The following is a 20,767-nucleotide window of genomic DNA, read 5'->3' on the forward strand; positions in this document are numbered from 1 at the left end:
TTGTGCATGAAGTTGCTTATCAATGTCACTTTTTATTAACCGACCAATCACAGCCTGGATGGGGCTGGACATTACAAAAAGGTTGATGTGGATGAATGGTTATGATTATTGACAAGTTAGCACTACTATAAACAATCTTTAAGCAGACATTAGCCAAATAAAGTTTAACCTATAAATATATTAATATTATACTAACATTACAGTTTTTAGCTAATGTATAATATACACTAATTTATATTAGTTACTCCTCCAGGTGGATAGAGCCTCTGCAGTACACTTTTCCACAGTGCCACCAATTACTTGAATCCCCCCCAGCCCCAACCTTCCACCCACTGCGGGTGTCCGTTTGCCTCCTGCCTCCACTGTCCTCTCTTTTGAAAACCAGAATATGGTCACTCTACCTTACAGACATGAGAGACTGTAAGGTAATTGTTGCATCTAACTCTTGACAAGTTTGAAAATGTCTCAAAGTCTCAAAATGTAAAAGTACTCTTGGATGAGAGGCTTCCAGTATTTTCAAGTCCAGTTGTCACAGAATTAACATTCCTTGGATTATTATGACCTGGGTGATTGAGAATCTTCACAGACTTCGTATAAACATAGGCAATTTGTAACTTTGCTAATAAGGTAATGGTAATGAGCTCTGCCCTGTATTTGTATTATTCCCTGCAGGCTACATGGTCCACAGTGCTTCATATGACGATGTCCTCAACAATAGATGGTCCTCTAGAGCCTCCAGCGGGACACACCTGCCTGTGGAGAATCTCAAACCCAATTCTAGGTAAGTCATAACCACCTGGTGGGTGTTTATGTCATTGTGTGTGCATGCATACAATGTACACGCTTGAAGAGAGGTTGATGTGAGCACATGCACAGCGCCTTCAGGTTCAGTGAGTCACAGTATCATCTCACACATGGGAGTCACAGAAAACAACAACCTGAACTTAAAAACAAAAATTTGCTTGGTTGCGAGATCCCTTACCCTGACATGCGTGTAATGTTTGTGATCAGGTTACTGCCTCGGGTGCAGGTGCTTGGCTGTGGCTTGGGAGTATGTATTTCTGCTGGGTAGTGTTTATATTGTTATCCCGTTGTAGCATAATGCACAGAATATGCATTTTGGATGCGTGTGATTTTATGTATGCATATTTGATGTGTCTGTTGGTTTCATGCCATGTTTATGCAAGAATGTGTTGTGATTATAATTATGACATCAAACCAGGCCAACACTGATCAGAGCAGCATGTGAGTTGGATGCTGATCCAGTCAGTTTGGCTGAAAGAAGGCAGGTTAAGAGACACATTTGATTCCACACCAAGACGTGACATGCTGTAAAACTCTGTCGAGACCTTGGAAAATTCAGTGGAACGTAAATACAGCACACATTATCTGACACTTACACACAGATACGGTCACCTCGGTCTGTTTCCTTTATTTCAGCGTGTTCCCACAACCTGTCTTACGGGACACGGGGCACGGTTTTCAAAATAAATGCATGGAAACAGCTCTTAGCACATGGACCCAAGAGAAATGGGGAAATGTTCCTAAAACCTATTTCTTTTTCCATTTACTGCTCAGCATAAAGCACCGTTTACTTAAAAGTTGGTTGTGTAAATTATGCAGGTTTAAAAGTGCTATAAATTCTTAGCTAATGTTCCGTTTGATCAGTTGTTTGTGGGACTAAAGTGGGATCACAATGCCACATGTCTGTTGTATATCATTTATTCAATATATGATACAAGTTAGATAATTTAAATTGTCTTCTGTTGTTTGCTAAAAACATCTTGATGAAGCACCAGAAGAGAGCTGAATAAATTGCATACACAAAGGCAAGGCAAGTTTATTTGTATAGCACATTTCAACAACAAGGATAATTCAAAGTGCTTTACATAAAACATAAAAGCAACAGGGAAATATAAAAAAGTTTAAAAGCAACATAAAATATAATAAAAGTTACAGTGTTGCAATCAGGGTTAAAAGAGTTAAATGGAAAATAAAAACAGGCTGAGAGGTTGAGCAAATAATTGAGTTACAATCATTTTGAAAAGAGAATAAACAGAGAAGTACACTTAATCTACTCTCTCTAGCTAGTCTGTACTTGGGTCCACAGCAATCTTTGGGTCCACTGAAACTCCAAAAAGCCTCGGACACTACAGAGAAACAAGGACATGTCTGTCAGCAGGCCACTTTGATCCAGTTATACTCTAGACCCACCTGCGCATTTACAGGTGGACAGAGGGTCCTGCAAATCACTCGGGCACGAGATTTAAGACCACTTCCTTCACTCTGTTCAATCTCACTCCCATAATCCCCCAACTCAATTACCTACTCATTTCTCACTGTGTAAATATTTAATTAAAAGCAATGGTAAAAAGCTAAAAACAAAGAAAAAAGAAAACAGGACAATAAAAGTTACAGTGCAGTGTAAGTTATCAATAAAAAGAAAAATCTTAAATATTTAATTAAAAGCAATGGTAAAAAGAAAAGTCTTCCGTCTTATTTTAAAAGAACTGACTGTTTCAGCAGACCTGCAGTTATATGGGAGTTTGTTCCAAATATACAGAGCATAATAACTGAACGCTGCTTCTCCTTGTTTAAATTTGACTCTGGGGACAGAAAGCAGACCTGCCCCAGACGACCTGAGAGGTCTGGATGGTTCATAACGAAGCAGAAGATCAGAAATGTATTTTGGCCCTAAACCATTTAGTGCTTTGTAAACTAACTGCAGGATTTTGAAATCAATTCTTTGACATACAGGAAGCCAATGTAAAGACCTCAGAACTGGAGTGATGTGATCCACCTTTTTGGTCTTAGTGAGGACTTGATCAGCAGCGTTCTGAATCAGCTGCAGCTGTCTGATGGATATCTTAGGGAGCCCTGTAAGGACACTGTTACAGTAGTCAAGTCGACTGAAGATAAATGCATGGATAAGCTTTTCCAGGTCCTGCTGAGACATAAGTCCTTTAATCCTTGATATTTTCTTCAGGTGATAGTAGGCTGACTTTGTAATTGTCTTAATATGGCTCCTCAAATTCAGGTCTGAGTCCATGACCACACCAAGATTTCTGGCTTGATTTGTGGTTCTTAACATTACTGATTGAAGTCGAGCACTGACTTTCAATCGTTCCACCCTGGCTCCAGCAACAATAACTTCAGTTTTATCCTTGTTTAATTGAATTGAAGGTGAAACTGCTAGCAAGCTGTATGTCACATAACAATGAGGCAATCAAAGTCCTTACTGGAAGTATGAAATGTGTTATCCTTAAAAACATGTGGTTTTTGTCTTTGTGATTACACATGGTTAAGATACAGTATGTCCACAGGCTCTGTATATTTTTCTGAAACCCCATAGATCTGTTGCACAAATGAGATGAGATGGAGATGACAGATACTTGTGTGGCCAGATAATCCACCAGATACTGCGTGGCTGTTCCCCATCTGGTACTCCATAAAAATATATTCGTGCATTGCACTTTTTAGTAATAGCAAGTAATCTAACCATTATCGGATGGGGAAAAAAACTGTTTCAGATGTGAGAGTTCATCAGGAACAGAAGTATCCTCTTACCAAGTGGAAGCACAAATCAGTTTGAGGTGTTATAATAGGTGTGTCGTCTTGGGCCGTAGGAAAGCAAACACCTGCTGCTGAACACAAACAGCACAGCTGCAAAGAGGGTTTCCCTCCCTGGCAACCAGTGTGTATCCACGATAGTGCGTTGCTTCTGGTTACGGCTGATCATAGGATGGTTTATGGGACACTGTTGGCATTTCCCATTCTGTAGGCTCCTTCTGGTTGCCAGAAATACTGAGTTACTGTAGTCCTAAACACACACATATGTAGGCCTATGTACACTCACATGTGGTTGGCTCCACAGGGTTTCCTGCTCATAAGATTAATAAACGGAATTAATTACAAAGGTCTTTAAAACTTGAACATTGATGATACATTTGATGACGTCACCTTGGGCTCCAGGAAATACTGAAAATATTTACCATTCTTTGGTGTTTTATAGACCAAAAAAATGTATCCTTTAATCAAGAAAGTAATCATCTTATTAATCAATGATGAAAATAATTGCCCTAGTCTTATCTCTGTACTTCTTTCCTCTGCTGTAGTCAGGTCTCTCTTAAAAAGGGAACCTCCATGCTTTTCCCCCCTGTTCTTTTCAAGCATATATGAGTGTCATTAAATGCCTTGGAATACTTTTAATAAAATTTTTATTATCGACTTCACTAGTTTTTGTGAAGTACCACGTACACAGTGGGGCATGTAATATGACCAGGCTGAGTTTGACCTACTGCATGTGCAGTTGCTGCATAGATTGTCATCTGAAGAGAAGACAAGAAGACTCTGAATGAAGTTTCAAATGGCTAACTTGGCTTGATGTAGCATCTTGTGGGCTATTCTCTGTTTTTACATTCTGAGTCACATTTTCTTTTTTTTCTATCTTCTCCGATTTCTTCCCCAATTTCTTCTTTCATTACATCATCTCTGTCCAGCTGCCTTGCTTCTTGCGTCTTCTCTCTCTCTCTCTCTGGCGATAAATATTCTGGTCAGCGTTGTCACGTGGCTGTGGTGATTGGATCCAGGCCTCGTGGCTGTATGTGGTGAAGGTTTTTGGCCAGTAATTGGCAGACCAAGAACTTAGTCTATGTGACCTTGCAGACTGGAAGGAAACACATACTGACACAACGTCGCATGACGGAACACACACTTGCACAAACACATCGGCTGTCTACAGTGGAAAAGTTTGCATACTCTTGAAGTTGTCACTGGCTGGTGTTGTTTTTAATGTGATAGGATTTTATAATAGCTTGCCACCCGGAGACAAAGTGAGCTCACTGCACGACTTTGTTCTGCTCTTTGTCGAGAAAACCTATGTCAAAAAGTAAAGCTCTCTGTGAGAAATTTGTCTTTTGAGGACTCTCTTTTATTTATCCATTCCATTTCAGCATACGTCTATCCATGTGCTTTACTTTTTCCACATCAGTCCTTTTTTGTCTTTCATTCTTATCCTTTCCTCCTATCTGTTAATCTCCACTTGTCTAGATGTCTCTTTTTCCCTTACCGCCCTTTCCTCCGCACTCCTTCCCTCCCTTCTCCCTTCAACGTGAGCCAAATAGCCATTTTATTGTGCTGCGCTCACTTTGGATTCATACCAATATAAAACAGACTACTCTTAAATCAGCCTGACTGAAGCATGCCCAGTCATCTGCTATGGTCATTAACAGTTTCCTCACCTAAACCCAGTCACAACAAAACTGGCAGAATGACACTTTAACTACAGGTACTTCATTATCATTAAACCCATATGTTTTGGTTTGTTTTCATCCAGGTACTACTTCAAAGTGCAGGCCAAGAATGTGTTTGGTTTGGGACCTGTCAGTGACACGCTCACCTATGTCACTGAATCAGGTGTGTATTCTGTCAACACCTGCAAAGATAAACTTTGAGACACCCCATTGACGACAATTCATCCCTCAGTCGAGATTTTCTGTTGCACTGCAGTATGTAAAACTTAACAAAAATGTCATTTTATTGCAACGTGAGATATTCAAATCAAATATGAAATCATCAATCACCAGTAGATGCAGACTACCAGATGCATGGTGCATTATGGGTCTTTCATTGTCAAAATCAGGTGAATGCATTAAACCTGCAGTGCTGTCTGTGTGCTTTTCCTCCCTTGTGAAATGATCGCATTCTTTCTTTCAGATGATCCCCTTCTTATTGAAAGACCACCTGGTAAGTCCATACACCGATTGCACTTCTCTAATTTAGAGGTTTTAAAGAGAGAGCCATCATTCTTTTAAACAGGACAGGATATACAGTAAATCTGATTGGATTTCCACTCCTCATCCATTTCCCGCCAATAGCACTCCTTTGATTGCTTCTGTGTGTAAAGCATTTAGATAACTGGCAGAGAGACGTAACTCTGAAAAACTTTAGCCTGCCAATGAATCAGGCAGGACAATACATCAGCCAATATTAGCTTATCACAGACCATGTTTACTATGTTTAAGTATTAAGAAATTGCAGCACAGAAAGATATGTTTTAGGTAGTTTAGAAACTGTGAAATTGTCATGTATTAATATCATTATCAATTATTACTTTATCAGATTTTTAAAAACTCTCCAATACCGATATTGGTATTGGCCTCAAAATACAATATCAGTTAATCTATAGCTCTAGACAGCACACAGTGGCACACACCAATTGCTATCAATTATCACTGAAAGCGTCATTTTTAACAGGATTTGGTAATTGACTTAAATATTGTGGTGTGAGACATGAGCAGTGTTTTTTTCAGGACTTTATTTATAATTATCACATAATTTCTCAAACTGCATACAAAACACAAACAAGACTAAAGTAACTATATAACCTCATGTGCTTTCCTCCCTGAATCCTTCATAGACCATTCATCAAAAAGTGCATTACATGAGATATGGAAAGGCAGTAAGAGAAGATATAAAAAAGCAACATCAAAAGACACATGAGTAAAATGTTAAAAGAGTAAAATGAAACATCAGCTATTAATAAAAAAATAAAATGTCTTCATGTTTAGTTTTGACTATGGGGATAGTGAACTTATCCCTATTTTGGCACCAAACCATTCAGTGCTTTATGAACCAATAATAGTATAAATCATCATAACATTTAGGTTACGAGATATGAACTGAATTTGGCTGCCTGTATAAAACGCATGCCCTCTGGCTACCTTATCCTGACCATTTAATATCTAACCATAAGAGTAACAACAAATAGTTTATATACTGAGTGATAACCTTGGATTTTATTTATTTTGTCCAGCTTCATTTTCATCATCCTCCTCTTCCTCCCTGCTCCTTAGGTGGAGAACCAATTTGGGTGCCCTTTACTTTCAAGTATAACTCTGCCCACAGCAGCTGTAAGGGCAGCCAGTACGTCAAGCGGACATGGTACAGGAAGTTTGTGGGCGTGGTTTTGTGCAACTCTCTGCGTTACAAGATCTTCATGGGAGATGGTCTAAGAGGTAATGTATGACTTTCCATCTATTTTAAGCCGCTTATATCCAGTACCTTTCCCAGCACTGTCAGCCAAGATCTTTTTCTCTTTGTTCCTTCATGCCAACATTGAATTTTTTGGAGATAACCAACCATTTATAATTTTAAAATGTCTTATGATACCCACTTCCCCCTTTCCCTCCACAGAGCCATTTTACAGTATAGGAGATACATATGGCCAGGGAGAGGACCATTGCCAGTTTGTGGACTCCTACAGGGATGGGAGGACAGGCCCGGCCTATCTCTCAAATAATCTGCCCTCAGCACAAGGTAAACAAAAACAGATTGTACACGCACTGCACATTTGTGGCTGTGATATATTAAGACCTATCCTATTATCATTTTTCCCATGCTCTCTGGTTCCTTAGTGGACTAGCTGTGTTGATCTTAGCTATGCAGAATACAGATGCAGAATAATGTTTTAATGAATACTTGTTAAAGGACCTACCAGGGTTTTAGCACATTTTATCCCAAATCTCCCATGTTTTTCATTACTGCAGACCACCTAACTCTACCAACTTCGTAGATTAATGCCATAACTTCCTAGCAATTATTGTTTTCAGGTCAGATCCGTAGATAATGAGAATACTTGAAACTTGCTTGAGATGAGGAATCCACCCGAGTGAACACTATTTACTGAAGTTGGCATTTTCTATCGAAGTTACTTTAGTAATAAAGGAAGGAGGTGGTATGAAAACCTTCTCTTGTTGGTGTGTTTGACATCCAAGACTTGAGATTCAACTGTTTACCAGCAACCTTTTCAATTCAAGCAAAAGGGCAAAATTCACAACTTACAAAATTTGCTAACGCTTTTCCCTCTGAATTTGATTTCTCAGTATGGTACCTTCTGAACACATTACTCTTTGGAAACTGACATGCAATGTTCTTTACCTTCTTTCCCTGTTTGTTGCACCCACTGTCAAGTCCATTGGTTCCCAGAATGTGTCACAAACAAATAGTTTCATTCTTAAAAAAAGCCAATATATTTCCTCAAATAGCTGGGCACTGTAGTTTTTAGCAAACAGTACTCAACCTGTAGTAAATAATGCATTTGTTGGGGACTATATTCACCTATTAATACACATTTGGTGCTTTTTTGAGTATTAATAGTAGTAGTAGATTGTAAGGAGCAGGGTACAACAATATGTTTTTTAATAGTTTTTGGACAACAATGGAGCTCTGTGGCACGGAGGAATAAGATATATCCAGATTTGGCTACACAAGCAATACCTGTTAGTAGGATCAATTCTCTAAATAGTAAAAATATCGAACATCACAAACCTCCTTAGTCAAGATGTAAGAGGCTCTTGAATATGTTAGAATTGTTATAAAGTACTAAATGACAACAATATCAAGTCATGCTCACTCTTTATTGTAATCAAGTCTCCTGATACAATTCTGTGAATGGCCACGAACATTTGTTTCTTTTGCAGGATTTTATCGTGCATACAGACAGGAACCAGTTACATATGGAGTCATTGGCCGACGTACACCCCATCCATTCGTGGGCTGGTATGAATGCGGGGTGCCAATCCCCGGGAAGTGGTAACACGGGAGGAGTAAGAGACATCGTTACAGAGGGCTTTTACCTTCACTGGTCCTGCCCTTAAAACTGACTTTTGCCTGAAAAGACACCACTACAAATGTATTACAGCTTCACAGAAAGAGAATATAATACTTTTTAAACAACTCAATGTATATCATTACAATTGCACTTTTTATATAAAGCAGTCTGTATATGAGGGGAAAAAGAAGCATGTGTGCTTTTGCTTAGTTTAACTCTTGTCTCAAAGTGTCCTTGTACTGTTATCTATCCTAGAGACAGGTCTTCACCCACTGTTATTTATCTCATCAATAATTCACACACACAGTCAAACCAGTGACATTGGACCAAAGCACAAGCTGCAAAGCAAACTGTAAGAATGGGCACTTAAGTTGTGTATAGGTCTGTTAATTTTCAATCGTGAGATTTGTTTTTCATAATGTAACGGCTTCTGACAGCTACTTTTTTATTTGTTTATTTGTGTTCCTAAAGCACCATACTGTTTTTTTCTACACCCTTTTGGTATTCGCCTGAATTCATTAAAAGTCACTGTGTAAGTTTTGTATGTATACGGACAAAAAATAAAAAAACAAATATTTGCTCAGGAACTGTGGGAGATTGAATAAAGGTGCTATGGAAACCACAGCAATCCAAAAACATGAATCATATCATATTCTCCCGCAGGCACATTCTTTTGTAGCTACAGCTCCGACACGTGACCCAGATCTACTTAATCATTCTAATGGAAGATCTGAATAATAGAGAAGGTTCAGTTGAGCCAGTTGGAAGAGCAACTGTTAAAATATGATGAAATGTCAAAAACAACACATTGTGGAAAGAAACAGGTGAAAAAGAGACGCAGAACCATCAGCCATGTGTGTTGAGGATTAGTAAACTGAGCCATAAATATCCAAACTGGAATTGTAATGCCTTTTATACCATCACTTGAGTTCACTTGAAACCAGTAGTGGGAAGTAATAAGTACATTTACTCAAGTACCTTTCTTCAGTATAGAAATGTATTTATTTCAATACAAATGTTACTCACAAGGGCCATTTCTCTGCAGAATGAGTGGTGGCAGAGTAATAATAGCACACACTCCATTAAAAGTACAGGTCCTGCATTATGTTACTCAAGTAAAAAAAAGTGTTTACTTAATTTACTTAAGTAAGAAAAAGTACCCAATGCACGAAATTGGACCCTTTGAGTGTGAATAGCATATTATTGTTGTAGTATTTTAACAATTTTATTATTAGGTAGTATAATCTGTAAAAATGTATTTTATAAATTTTTATAAAATCATAATGTTTTGTGTGTAAAATCTGCAATGCAATTATTGTAAATAAATATAGAGCCTAGTGGAGTAAAAAGTACAATACATCCCTCCAATGTAATGGTGTAGAAGTATAAAATTGGATAAAATGGGAATAGCCTACTAGTAAATTAAGTAAATAAGCCAGTAAGTAAATGGATTACATTAGCGCAGCCTGTCGGGACTTGGCTTGGGAACCGCAGGGTTGCCGGTGTAACACCAAAATCTGTGACCTATCAGATTCTGTGACTACACCCAAATGACGATGTTTTCCTAACCATAACCAAGTACTTTCGGTACCTAAACCCAACCAAGTACATTTGGTGCCTAAACCCAACCAAACTGCAACCGCTTCACATCGTCAACAAAGCCTCTGGCGCTTAACTTGCCATTTGGGTCACAGAATCTGATAGGTCACACATTTTAATGTTTTGGTTGGAGTTTTGCCTGCCTGCCAAGAATTGCATGCACCTCCAAATACTGCTTTTAAACACTATACTATTCTTTGTGGGGTTCATCAATGGTGATAAATGATTCGAAGTATATATTTTCTGAACGTTTAGTCTTTAATATTTTAATAAACTTAGTAGAAGTACCATAGATTCAGTATATATATGTGGTGATAACAGCGTTTGATCAATGAGCACAGCAAAGTGTCTGAAAATGACCTAAAGAGGTGGATACATAATCCGGCAGAACAAATTTTGTAGGCCACCTGCCAAGATTTGCATCCACTTCTTTTCTCAGCATAAATGACAGCTATCACTCAGGAGGTGCATGCAATTCTGGGCAGGCAGGCAGAATTCGGCACAACACCTGTCCACCATGGACCATTGCCGAAGGTACCACTGAGCAAGGCCCTGAACCCCTAACTGCAAAGTTTCAACACAGTAGGCTACTTTAAGTAAATTTTGCTCATAATATTTCTGTAACTTACACAGGATTATGAAGGAAGGACTTACCTGTAAAGCCAAGTTCACACTACATGATTTTTTTTAGCCCGATTTGCCGCTCAGAAACCGTCAGTCTGTGATCGGGAGTAAATCAGCGGTTGATTAGCAGTCGCCAGTCGTTAGGTGTGAACTACACAACGACGCATCAAAACGGCTCACCCACACATTTCTGACACATCACCGACATCTGCCAGATATCTAGCATGCCAAAGATCTGGAGGAGTCGGCCGACTCGACATCCACATCCAGCCAATGAGAGCAGGCAGCTGGCAGAGCAGGCAGCTACTTTTTCACTGCAGAACACTTTTTACTCACCTCCAGTTCTCTCTGTAGCTCAGACAATCCCTGCTACCTGCGTGTGCTAATCCGTTCTTTCACCCATATTCTTTGTCTTTATAAGTGCTATCTTTATAATAACAAAGAACAGCTGTTTCGTGTGTAGGTTTACGTCATTTCCCATTTCGCATTTCACCTGTGTTTTCTTGACCAAACGTGGTTAGGAGACCAGCGTCGGGTGACTCAGCCGCTGTCAGCTCGTGTAGTGTGTGACCCCCTCTCACTGATCAGTCACCTAGTGTGAACGCCACAGCGACTTCAAGACTCTCGTCACAGGATGGCAAGATGTGTAGTCAAGGCACAGCCATCGGCCGACGCTGAAAGTCCTGTAGAGTGAAGGTTCTGAATACTTCTTCCACCACTGCTTGAAATAGGACCCACATCTGCTGTGTTAGATTTGGAAAGGCCTACCGTACACATTTGTAGAACCAATTATCATTGGTATATTCTGGATCATTTGAAAGTGATTATTAATCAAATTATGTGGTGGACTTAGCTTCTGATTTAAATAAATTCAGATAAAATCTTTCGCAAGGAATAGACTTTAATTTTCATGTCCAAAGCAGATCAGATTTTACAGTGTTGTTTGAACACTAATTCCATCTGTGTAAAATAAGTGACAAAAAAAAGACAAAATATGATAATAAGTGGAACAGCACCACAATAAACCAGGTGGAAAATATTTTGTAGATGAGGTTTAATAAGTGAAGAGATCTATTTTGTATTTGTTGCCAATTAATCATTACTGCCTTTATGAGATATTGACATTGATTTTTCAACCGTTATATTGATCGCTTTTAAGTTCTTGCCTGAAACTGTTATTTTTGACTCGGTGAGCGGAATTCATAATATCTAGTAGCAGCCAGGCCACTCGTTTTCGGCACATACTGTACAACGAATCACTCTTATTAATCCCCATTATTCCTCCAAGAATGGAATAGGATCTTTATGGCCCACAAGAGCCAGGAGACTTCATCATTATGCCATACATCTACGACACCTAATGTTAGAATGATAGACATAGAAGTGCAGAATTTCTCCAAATAAATTACTTTGATTCCAGTACATTAAGCAGAGCTGATGCACCTTTTACTCCCCCTTACTTAAACACTGCACAGTATCAAAGGTATGACCTGCAATCTGAGGAGCACATGTGGTAGTTTGTTGACGTTGGCTCTGATGTGCTATGGCAGTCAGATTTAAAAGACATTAACAGCAAAGGGAGTCCTCTGAGGGCATAAACTATTTCCCCTGGGCAGTGATGGAGAGATAACGGACCAATTTGTCAACAATTTTGTGGATGGTTGTCAGATTTCAGACATGCATTTCCCAGGTATACTGGGTCTGGATGAAAGTCTCTTCTACCATGTGTTTTTAGTGAGTGATGAGCTTCTCTGTGCCCCAAAATATTTTCATTGGCTGCAGGTTTGAGTGTCATATGACCTGTGCAAAGAATATGTTGATATTTAATACAAAGCACTTTGGGGAACCCCGTCCAGCTCCAAAAGACCTAAAACTGAGACAGAAAAATTTTATCTATGTTTGCTTGAGAAAAAGACCATAGGAACAAAGTAAGAGGAGAAAAAGAAAAGAGAAAAGGGGAAAAGATGAGACAGGAGAACAAACACACTTTATAAACACGTGTACATGAAGGATACCACATCTGCTACGGATGTTAGAGAGCATAAAGTCATGGGCCCTTTTCTACTTAGACTCGTATGTGTGCGTGTGTGTCCCGCTCAGAAATGATGACTGCTGTCACGGGAAAGAAGAAAAATAGATAAACTATAACCAATACAACAGAACGATGCAAAGCAGGAAAACAGAACTGTGGTCCAAGATTTAAACTCTACACCATTGCTTCTTGGAAAGACCTGAAACGCAGCGTTTAGAGCATGTGATGCTGAAACTCCTAACTGAGGCATTTTAACAGCCTTTTCATCATAATAAAATAAAACCAATGCTTCAAACAATAATTTTGACACTGTGGAACTTAAACCAGTACTTGCAATACAGAGATATGATGTTAGAATAGCTGGTAGAAGAGCACATTTCTCTCAGTTACAGTTTTAGAAAGAACATTCAAAAATGTCATTGACTGACAGCATTTATTGTCACGTGGAAAAAGTGGTATAAGTCTTGTTTTTTGAGGCTGCAATGAGTTTTGACTATGACATGAAGTAGACAGAAACAAGTCACCAATGCTGCAGCATATCAAATTTTCTTTCGGAGAAGGTGTTAGCAACACAAGCAACATGGGCATCATATACAATATCTCTTCCTCATTTACTGTCAGATTTAAGTAATCTTATAGTTTGATCCATTCACTTTTGAGAATGCTTGTCTCTTTGGCTTGAAAAATTTCTCCACAGCTAGCTAATTTTGTACTTCTGCTACTTCAAATTTCAGTGATGCAGTGTGAGAGGAAGTTCTCTGGGTCCAGAGCTTTGAAGCCGCCCAATCTATCCAAGTTGACTGTTCTGTCTGATATCAGGCAAGCAAAGAAGAAAAGAACGAGGACAAGTTAGTTGAGTTGACTTAACTTGCCATTACAACAAAAGTCAGAAACTTGCTGTCAACACAGCATGCTAAGAAAACCCACATATGACACAAAATAAAAAAGAGAAGCTAAAACATATTAAAATACCCAAAACACCACAAAAAATTTCTAAGAGGTATCCCATTATCATTGCAATCTGCACAAGGTAAGCCATACCAGTGAGACAGAATGAATCATAGCACAACTTTGAAACTAGAGCACCTCTTTGAATGCAGCCATCATCGCTTAATGGTAATGTTAATTACACTGCTGTAAAACGGTCCATTTGTAAAGACAGCAGACATTTAGACCATTAGCCCAAGTGAGAGCTGCCTAGAGGGATCTGCATTGGCCAGTGTACCAACGTGAGTGTTGACTATCAGTTAAGTGGAATAACCTCATGCCACGAGAAGCACAGTGATAAATGCCGCTGAAACAACACTCAGATACTGTTGGTTATGTTGAGGTAGGAATTACGATTCTCTGAATATACACATAAATGCGTGTGTGGGTGGACATTGAGGAGGGTGTTATGGGTTTCTTGTCTGGAGGTGAAAAACAAGAAACAAATCAGAATTGTTGAAAGGCTTGAGTCTACTAGTTTTTGCTGATAAAAGCCTTTTCAAGACCACATTTGCATCATTTGTGCGATCGTTTAGGTGGAGACTGTGTTCATCAGTTGGGTTGTCCTGAGGAAAAAATGTGCGGTCCACACACCAGCGGAATAGACAGAGTTTGGCCTAACCAAACATACGATCACCGATGTTTTCTTAATTAATAAGAATTTACTGCAGCCAAGAGCTGACATCAGAAGACAGGATGAAACAGTGACAGCCATCAACGTCAACCCCATGTACACATACACAAAAACACACACACAAACGCTGCCTTTTAAATTTGTCCAAAGATGTTAAATTTCACATATTTTCAGCCAAGCTAATGCTATGAAATCCATTAATGATGACACGGCACTAAAACATCATATGTCAGCTATTTTCCAGTGTGTGTCAGATCCTCTGTAAATGTTCTCAGTCAAGGTCTGTGCACCGAGCAAACTGCAGATCCTCTATATAAAAAAAGGGGCAAAAGGCCACGCTTGCCTGATTGAGTCCAGGCCCAGCTGACTTTCCACACGTGGATCTTACATTATAAAATTAGCTTCTTTTCAAACCAGCTCATCAATACAAAAATGCCAGTAAGCTACTCCTGGAATTGTTCTACTGATTTGGAAATAGCTCATTTTCATAAATTTGAATAAAGCACAAAATTGCTTAATTACAGGATCATTAAAATCTCATCAGAAATAAATATGTGGTTGTGAAAGAATGCAGAATCTAACTGTTTTCCACATGCTGCTTTTTTTGCTTCTTTTTGATAGAAGTGGGTCACGCTATTTGGGCTGGAAAAAGTTAGCCTTCATTCTAGAGAGCTGAAATCATCACAAGAAGAATCAGCTGAAGGTTGAAGAGAGAAAAGCAAAAGAGACGGAAAGAGGGTGAGAATCAGATATCAGAAATCAAGAATCTTACAAGCAACGTCATGTTTTATTTCTATTTGTGTACAGAAATATTTTGGCAAGCAACACTTGATACTTAAAATGTTATCTTTTTGTTGTATCCTTGTATTCTTCAGTGTGCTTCATACATTTTTTTCCCTAAATAGATTTTTGTGTGCTGTATATACTGCATGGAGGAGGACAAAGTTAGTTTTTCTAATTTAGAGGTAGAAAAAAAGTATCTTTAAAAGGGATGTTGGAGTGAATGTTATATTTCACACTACTGATAAGGCTGTGGTTACATTGCTTTGTGGAGCAGTTAGCACTTGCCTGTTCCATTTCTCCCTTTATTATTGCTGCTGCACATCACTGTGAAATGCTGAGTCTAAAGAGAAGCACTTGCTACCTAACATTTTAATCTTTTAAACCTGACAGAGGGGGCAGTGTAACATGCTGTACACAGCTGACACAGATTATATAGTTGATAAAGTGAGTGTGTTAGCAAACAGTAGCATATTTACACATCCGCCAGATATGGAGCAACATTAGCATTTAGCTCTATTTTGCTCTCCACTAACCGCTCAGGGAAATATCTCTAGCAGCTAAACGCTCTGCTAATGTTCACCAGCGAGTCGCTAACTATGTCTGCCTGTTGTTTGGTGCCAGGTAGTACACAGTGAGGTTATAAGAGTTTATTTCATGAAAACAGCTGACTGCTGCAGGTAGGGTGACCATATTTTGGTTTTCAAAAAAGAGGACAGTTGGGGCAGGAGGTAGACACACACCGGAGTGGGTGGAAGGTTTCCGCCCACATTTTATATTCCAACAATAATTTTTATCAAACATGATGCTTTCAAGAAGAGGGGCGTCAAAAGGAGCAAATATTCTTACAATGGCATCCTTGCTTTGGCTAAATGTACATCTGTCCACTGCAGAGGCACTAAACACTTGGAGGAGTAACTACGGTACTATAAATTTGTGTCTTAGTACAATATTATTATAAATAAAAAGTGTAATGTTAGTATAATACTAATATATTTATAGGTTACACTTTATTTGGCTTATGTCTGCCTACAGATTGTTTAAAGTAGGCCTATTTGTAACATTTCAACAGCTTATAGGTATTCAACAGTTCAACTGCTTCACAAATAAAACAGTTTTCTGTCTTGTTAAGGTTTGATTAGGGACAATATTAGTGTATTCATTATAATTTCAGATAATAGTATCATATATAGCTTACCACTAGTATAACATTAATTCCAATTACAGAAGTTTCATTTGGGTACATTGTTTTCATTCATTAAATCCTTGTGCAAGATAAATGGGCTACATGGTGGTTAATCATGTGTGCCAACTTGTCAATAATCATAACCATTCATGCTGAAGTAGTTTTTAATGTCCCGCATTATCTAGGCTGTCATTGGTTGGCAGACAAGAGTAACCTACTGGCAGCTTGTAAGAAGTTCCAGACACAAGAAAAAGTCCCGGTATACCAAAGAGTAAAATGTAATAGTACCGGTACTGGTCAACGAAAAAGCAAAAACGCACACAATGAATGCAGACTGTAGAAAGCAAAAGTTGAATCCCGGACATTTTGGGTGATTGAGTAATCCCGGCTGGACGCATTTTTTAGGTCCCAAAAAGAGGACATGTCTGGGAAAAAGAGGACGAATAGTTTCCCTACTGGAGTAGAGATGCTGATGAGAGTGGTGAGAAACAAACAATAAGTTGCGGGTTTTAATACCAAAACAATGAGCTGAAAGATGTTAAAACGTGTGACATTTTACAAGTCACACATTTATAGATTTTGCGTGAAACAGTACGGTAGAAGAGTCTCAATAGAATCCACACAAATAGGTGAATATTCACAAATATATTTCCATTGAACAACGCTAAGTTGACTTACAAATGATGATAGTTGTAAATTAGAGGCACAGATATGGATCCAGGAGTTACGTATCTTGACATTATGAACACAGCTGAATTAAAAATTTTTAGGGTTGACGTTTCACTTTTTGTGAATTAAAAAGGCTTTTATTGTCCAAGTTATCTGATTAAACTGCATTATTTACTGTTTTGGTTGTTAAGTTTGGTCACAGGACCCATTCCTGTTCAGGCCAACTGGAGACACTCCAGTTCAAAAGAGTGGACTCAGCAAATATATTTTAAGTAAAGCCATGAGAGCTACAGTACTTTTCTCTGAACAAAAACAGCACCATCAGAAAATATCCTCCATGGCATGCTTTATTAATTCCGTATATGTCCTTGTGTTCCAACATGTGAATATACACTTAAAACAAGTCATGTAATTGTATAGTATTAACAAAATCAAAGCCGATGTGTATTCACATCTTAAATTTTTTTCTGCATGCTGTACTTTTATTTAACAATCTGGCTAAAACATATCAATCATTATCTGTTAAAGAGTTCAATATCTGGAAGAATAATTATGTGTCAAGTCTTATTAACTGCTGTTTTGGTTTAAACAAATACTCCTTGTGATGGACAAGGAGAGTGTAAGGTTCAGCTCTGTAAGGATGTATAAAAAATGTTACATGTATTGGAAGAGACCACGTATTGGCAGTAGAGGGGATATGCAGAGAGTCCAGGGGAATATCGTGTATCCTCTGTAGTATCAATTGGAATGACAGGACCGGATTGCACAAACAGGAGCTATAAACAACCTAGAGACATAGAAAATGGCCTGTCCCTCTGAAAAAGCTTTTCATGAAAAAATAAGGGTCTCATGAAAACAAAAGATCTGGGAATTCTCAATTGCTCAGAGACATAATATTTACCCAACTCCAAGATGACATAACAGACAGGCTGCAGTGACAGAGACTCGGCTGTTTTGCTCACAGTTCACTGTTCTTTTAATGGGGCTTGGATGGAAGTTAGGGCTCCTTTTTTGTTCAATACTCTGAGCTCATTGTGAAAAGTCAGTTATGAACTCAGCCTGCTGAGCCTTGCAATTATATCATTCTTTTGGCACATGGATAGGTCACGCATAAACCTAAGAAACTCTGAGGGGGAACTGGGAGGTCAGTGTAAAGGAGTCAGAAATCATAATTATCTTTATCAGTGGTTAGACTTTTGTTATCTATATTTGAAGGTTAAGGTTACACAGAAGAAGTGAATGTCTGAAATAGGAAATTTGAACCTCAGTGTCCCATTGTCTTACTTCCTATTGCGAGGAGGAAAAAAAGCAGCCACAATATGTTGACAGGGAGCGTAGAAATTAGAGACATACTGTTCATATCGTGAAATACTGTGGAAGTCTTTAAAACTCAGCTCCTGTGGGCCAGGAAATGTTGCCAACATTCATTTAACTTGCCTTTAAAAAGTTAAAACACTCTATTATGAAAGACCTGTTGTTTTGGGACAGAAAGAGAGAGAGAGAGAGAGAGAGAGAGAGAGAGAGAGAGAGAGAGAGAGAGAGAGCATGCCACAATCAAAGGCAGTAAAATAATATATTTTTTAATGCAAACTAATTTCCAGGTAATCAGATAAGGCTGAGAGAAAGCGCTGCAGCATATCCCAATCCTGTCAACAGCTAAACTGCTTTAATGCCATGGTCGTCTAAAAGTACTTTATGTGATGGAAACAAACCTGGAAAAACAAAGAAGATTTTAGACATCGTTAACCAGCAGGGTATTTTCTTACACTTGAGCATTGATTGCAAATGACCTTCCCCTGTCACCATGTGTGAGGTCTGAGGTGCATTTAACATCTCCCACGAGCCATTATACGCACCAGCAATGACACATTAAGACACACACATGCTGCACATAAACAACTGCACTTGTGTCAAGACAGGGCACACCTTCATGACACTTAAGCTTATTCAATTTTATGAGTAAATCCTTCCTAATCCAGCAGTTACTAGACAATATTCTCTTTTATTGTCCCATAAACCGCAAATATAGGGTTTAGCATTATGAGTAATTGTTCCCATGGCTTTGGCTTGTTGGCTACCTAAACCACTATGTCATCCTATCTCACAAGGCTGGCTTATATATTCCTGATAAAGAGGCAGTGAAAGACCTTGACTGCATTGTGGTGTCTTTACAGTCCCTGTTAAACCCCTAATGAAGTCAATTTTAGACACTATGATCGATTTATTAGGCTCAGAATCTCCTGACTGCCAGGACAGAGAGGCACTTTAAATTCTGCAGTTTCTTTTAAGGTTTTTCTGTCTCGCGCTCTTTGAAAATCCAGTTCTATCACAGCTACAGAAGAATTATGCATTTTGTCCATAGAATTTGTTTATTTTCTTTGAGCGAATGATGAGAGTTGGTCTTGTTTGGTCTTCAGGACTGAGAGGAGAAGAACTAAAAGAAGGAGAGAAAGGGGAAACAGAAGCTGTAAGTGAGGGAACTTAAATTACTACAGTTTTTCTCCATTGCTTAAACACTATTAGTAGCCTTTTGAACTAAAATTTCAAAACCATAACTTTGTTTTTCAAAAAGCACACCCATTTCTCTAAACTCTACACACAATTCCCTTCATTTCTCATTGCCTACACCATGCTACTACCCAGGTGGAAATACAAACAGTCAAAATTGATAACACACCAATCAGAAGCTTCAATAGAAAGATAAAAGGACCAGAGTCAGTTCATTCAGTTTTGGTACAATGGATACAGAGAAATCTGAAGGAAGAGGTAGAGGACACCAGAGAGGAGGAAGAGGGGGAGGAGGAGGAACAGTAGGAATTGGAGGAGGAGATGGGATAGGAGGAAGATGAGGAGGTGGACACGGAGCAGGAGTAGGGCGGAGGAGGAAGTGACGAAGGAAGTGACGTAGAATCTCTGGCCTGATCCAGACCAAAGACAAGACGCAGGGGCAGAATAATTTGTTGTTTGGTGTGTTGTACGGAACAGTACACTAAAGAATAAAAATTTTTTAAACATATACATTTGTTATTTCTTTTGTATTCATCATGTGAAAAGGTTTTTCAGGGGAAAAAACACACGCAACATTGCTAATAACCAGCTTTTGTAGTATTCTTCTGAATTTATCTCACCAGTGTGTAAAACTGTGTTGTAGTGTGTGTGTGTGTGTGTGTGTGTGTGTGTGTGTGTGTGTTTTTGAGGGCTTGTGTGTCATGTCTGAGGGCAAAGTTTGTTTTTTCAGCAAAATTGAATGGTTTTGAGTGGAGAGCTTCATTTTGACATGAAAATAGGATGTCTGGGGAATTGGGTGAGAAGTTGTGGATTTGTGTTTAGAGTTTTAAGAAAAAGAGGCAAAATTTCAAGAAATATGTTTAAGCAATTGAGAAAAACTGTAATACCCCAAATCTTTAAAATGGGCAACATAAATATTAATTTATGCTTGATTGCTTGACATGCTAGACAAAAGATGTCACATCTAAATTTTAGTGACACTAACAATAAAGTCAGAAAAGCAGGAAAATTTCATTTTCATAAAACATACATTATCTTATTTTCAGAATTGTGTCCATCCTTCCCACGGGTACTTTATTTGCTGAGATCTGGGAGCCTGGCAGCATCATAAGAAGTCTGATGTGGCAAGAAACATGA

At 38.6% G+C, this 20,767-nt stretch overlaps 1 protein-coding gene and 1 long non-coding RNA gene across 5 annotated transcripts in view; one reads left to right on the top strand and one right to left on the bottom strand.

The window, feature by feature from the left end:
* Positions 1-9,559, top strand: part of fndc1 (fibronectin type III domain containing 1) — a 37,851-nt gene extending 28,292 nt beyond the window's left edge. For all 4 annotated transcript variants that reach the window (XM_046061368.1, XM_046061370.1, XM_046061369.1 and 1 more), the window contains 5 exons: positions 5,336-5,415; positions 5,716-5,745; positions 6,855-7,016; positions 7,195-7,317; positions 8,481-9,559. In XM_046061368.1, the coding sequence (XP_045917324.1) occupies positions 5,336-5,415; positions 5,716-5,745; positions 6,855-7,016; positions 7,195-7,317; positions 8,481-8,596 (511 nt within the window). In that variant the 3' untranslated portion in view covers positions 8,597-9,559. The remainder of the gene's footprint in view (positions 1-5,335; positions 5,416-5,715; positions 5,746-6,854; positions 7,017-7,194; positions 7,318-8,480) is intronic.
* LOC123978205 lies at positions 8,404-10,980 on the bottom strand. The gene is made up of 2 exons (XR_006826899.1): positions 10,865-10,980; positions 8,404-8,670 (listed from the first exon to the last, which is right to left on the bottom strand). It is a non-coding gene; the product is annotated as an uncharacterized LOC123978205 (long non-coding RNA).
* Positions 10,981-20,767: the final 9,787 nt, after the last annotated feature.

The sequence above is a fragment of the Micropterus dolomieu genome, linkage group LG10 (assembly GCF_021292245.1).
Source record: "Micropterus dolomieu isolate WLL.071019.BEF.003 ecotype Adirondacks linkage group LG10, ASM2129224v1, whole genome shotgun sequence".
In the NCBI taxonomy this organism is placed as follows: Eukaryota; Metazoa; Chordata; class Actinopteri; order Centrarchiformes; family Centrarchidae; genus Micropterus; species Micropterus dolomieu.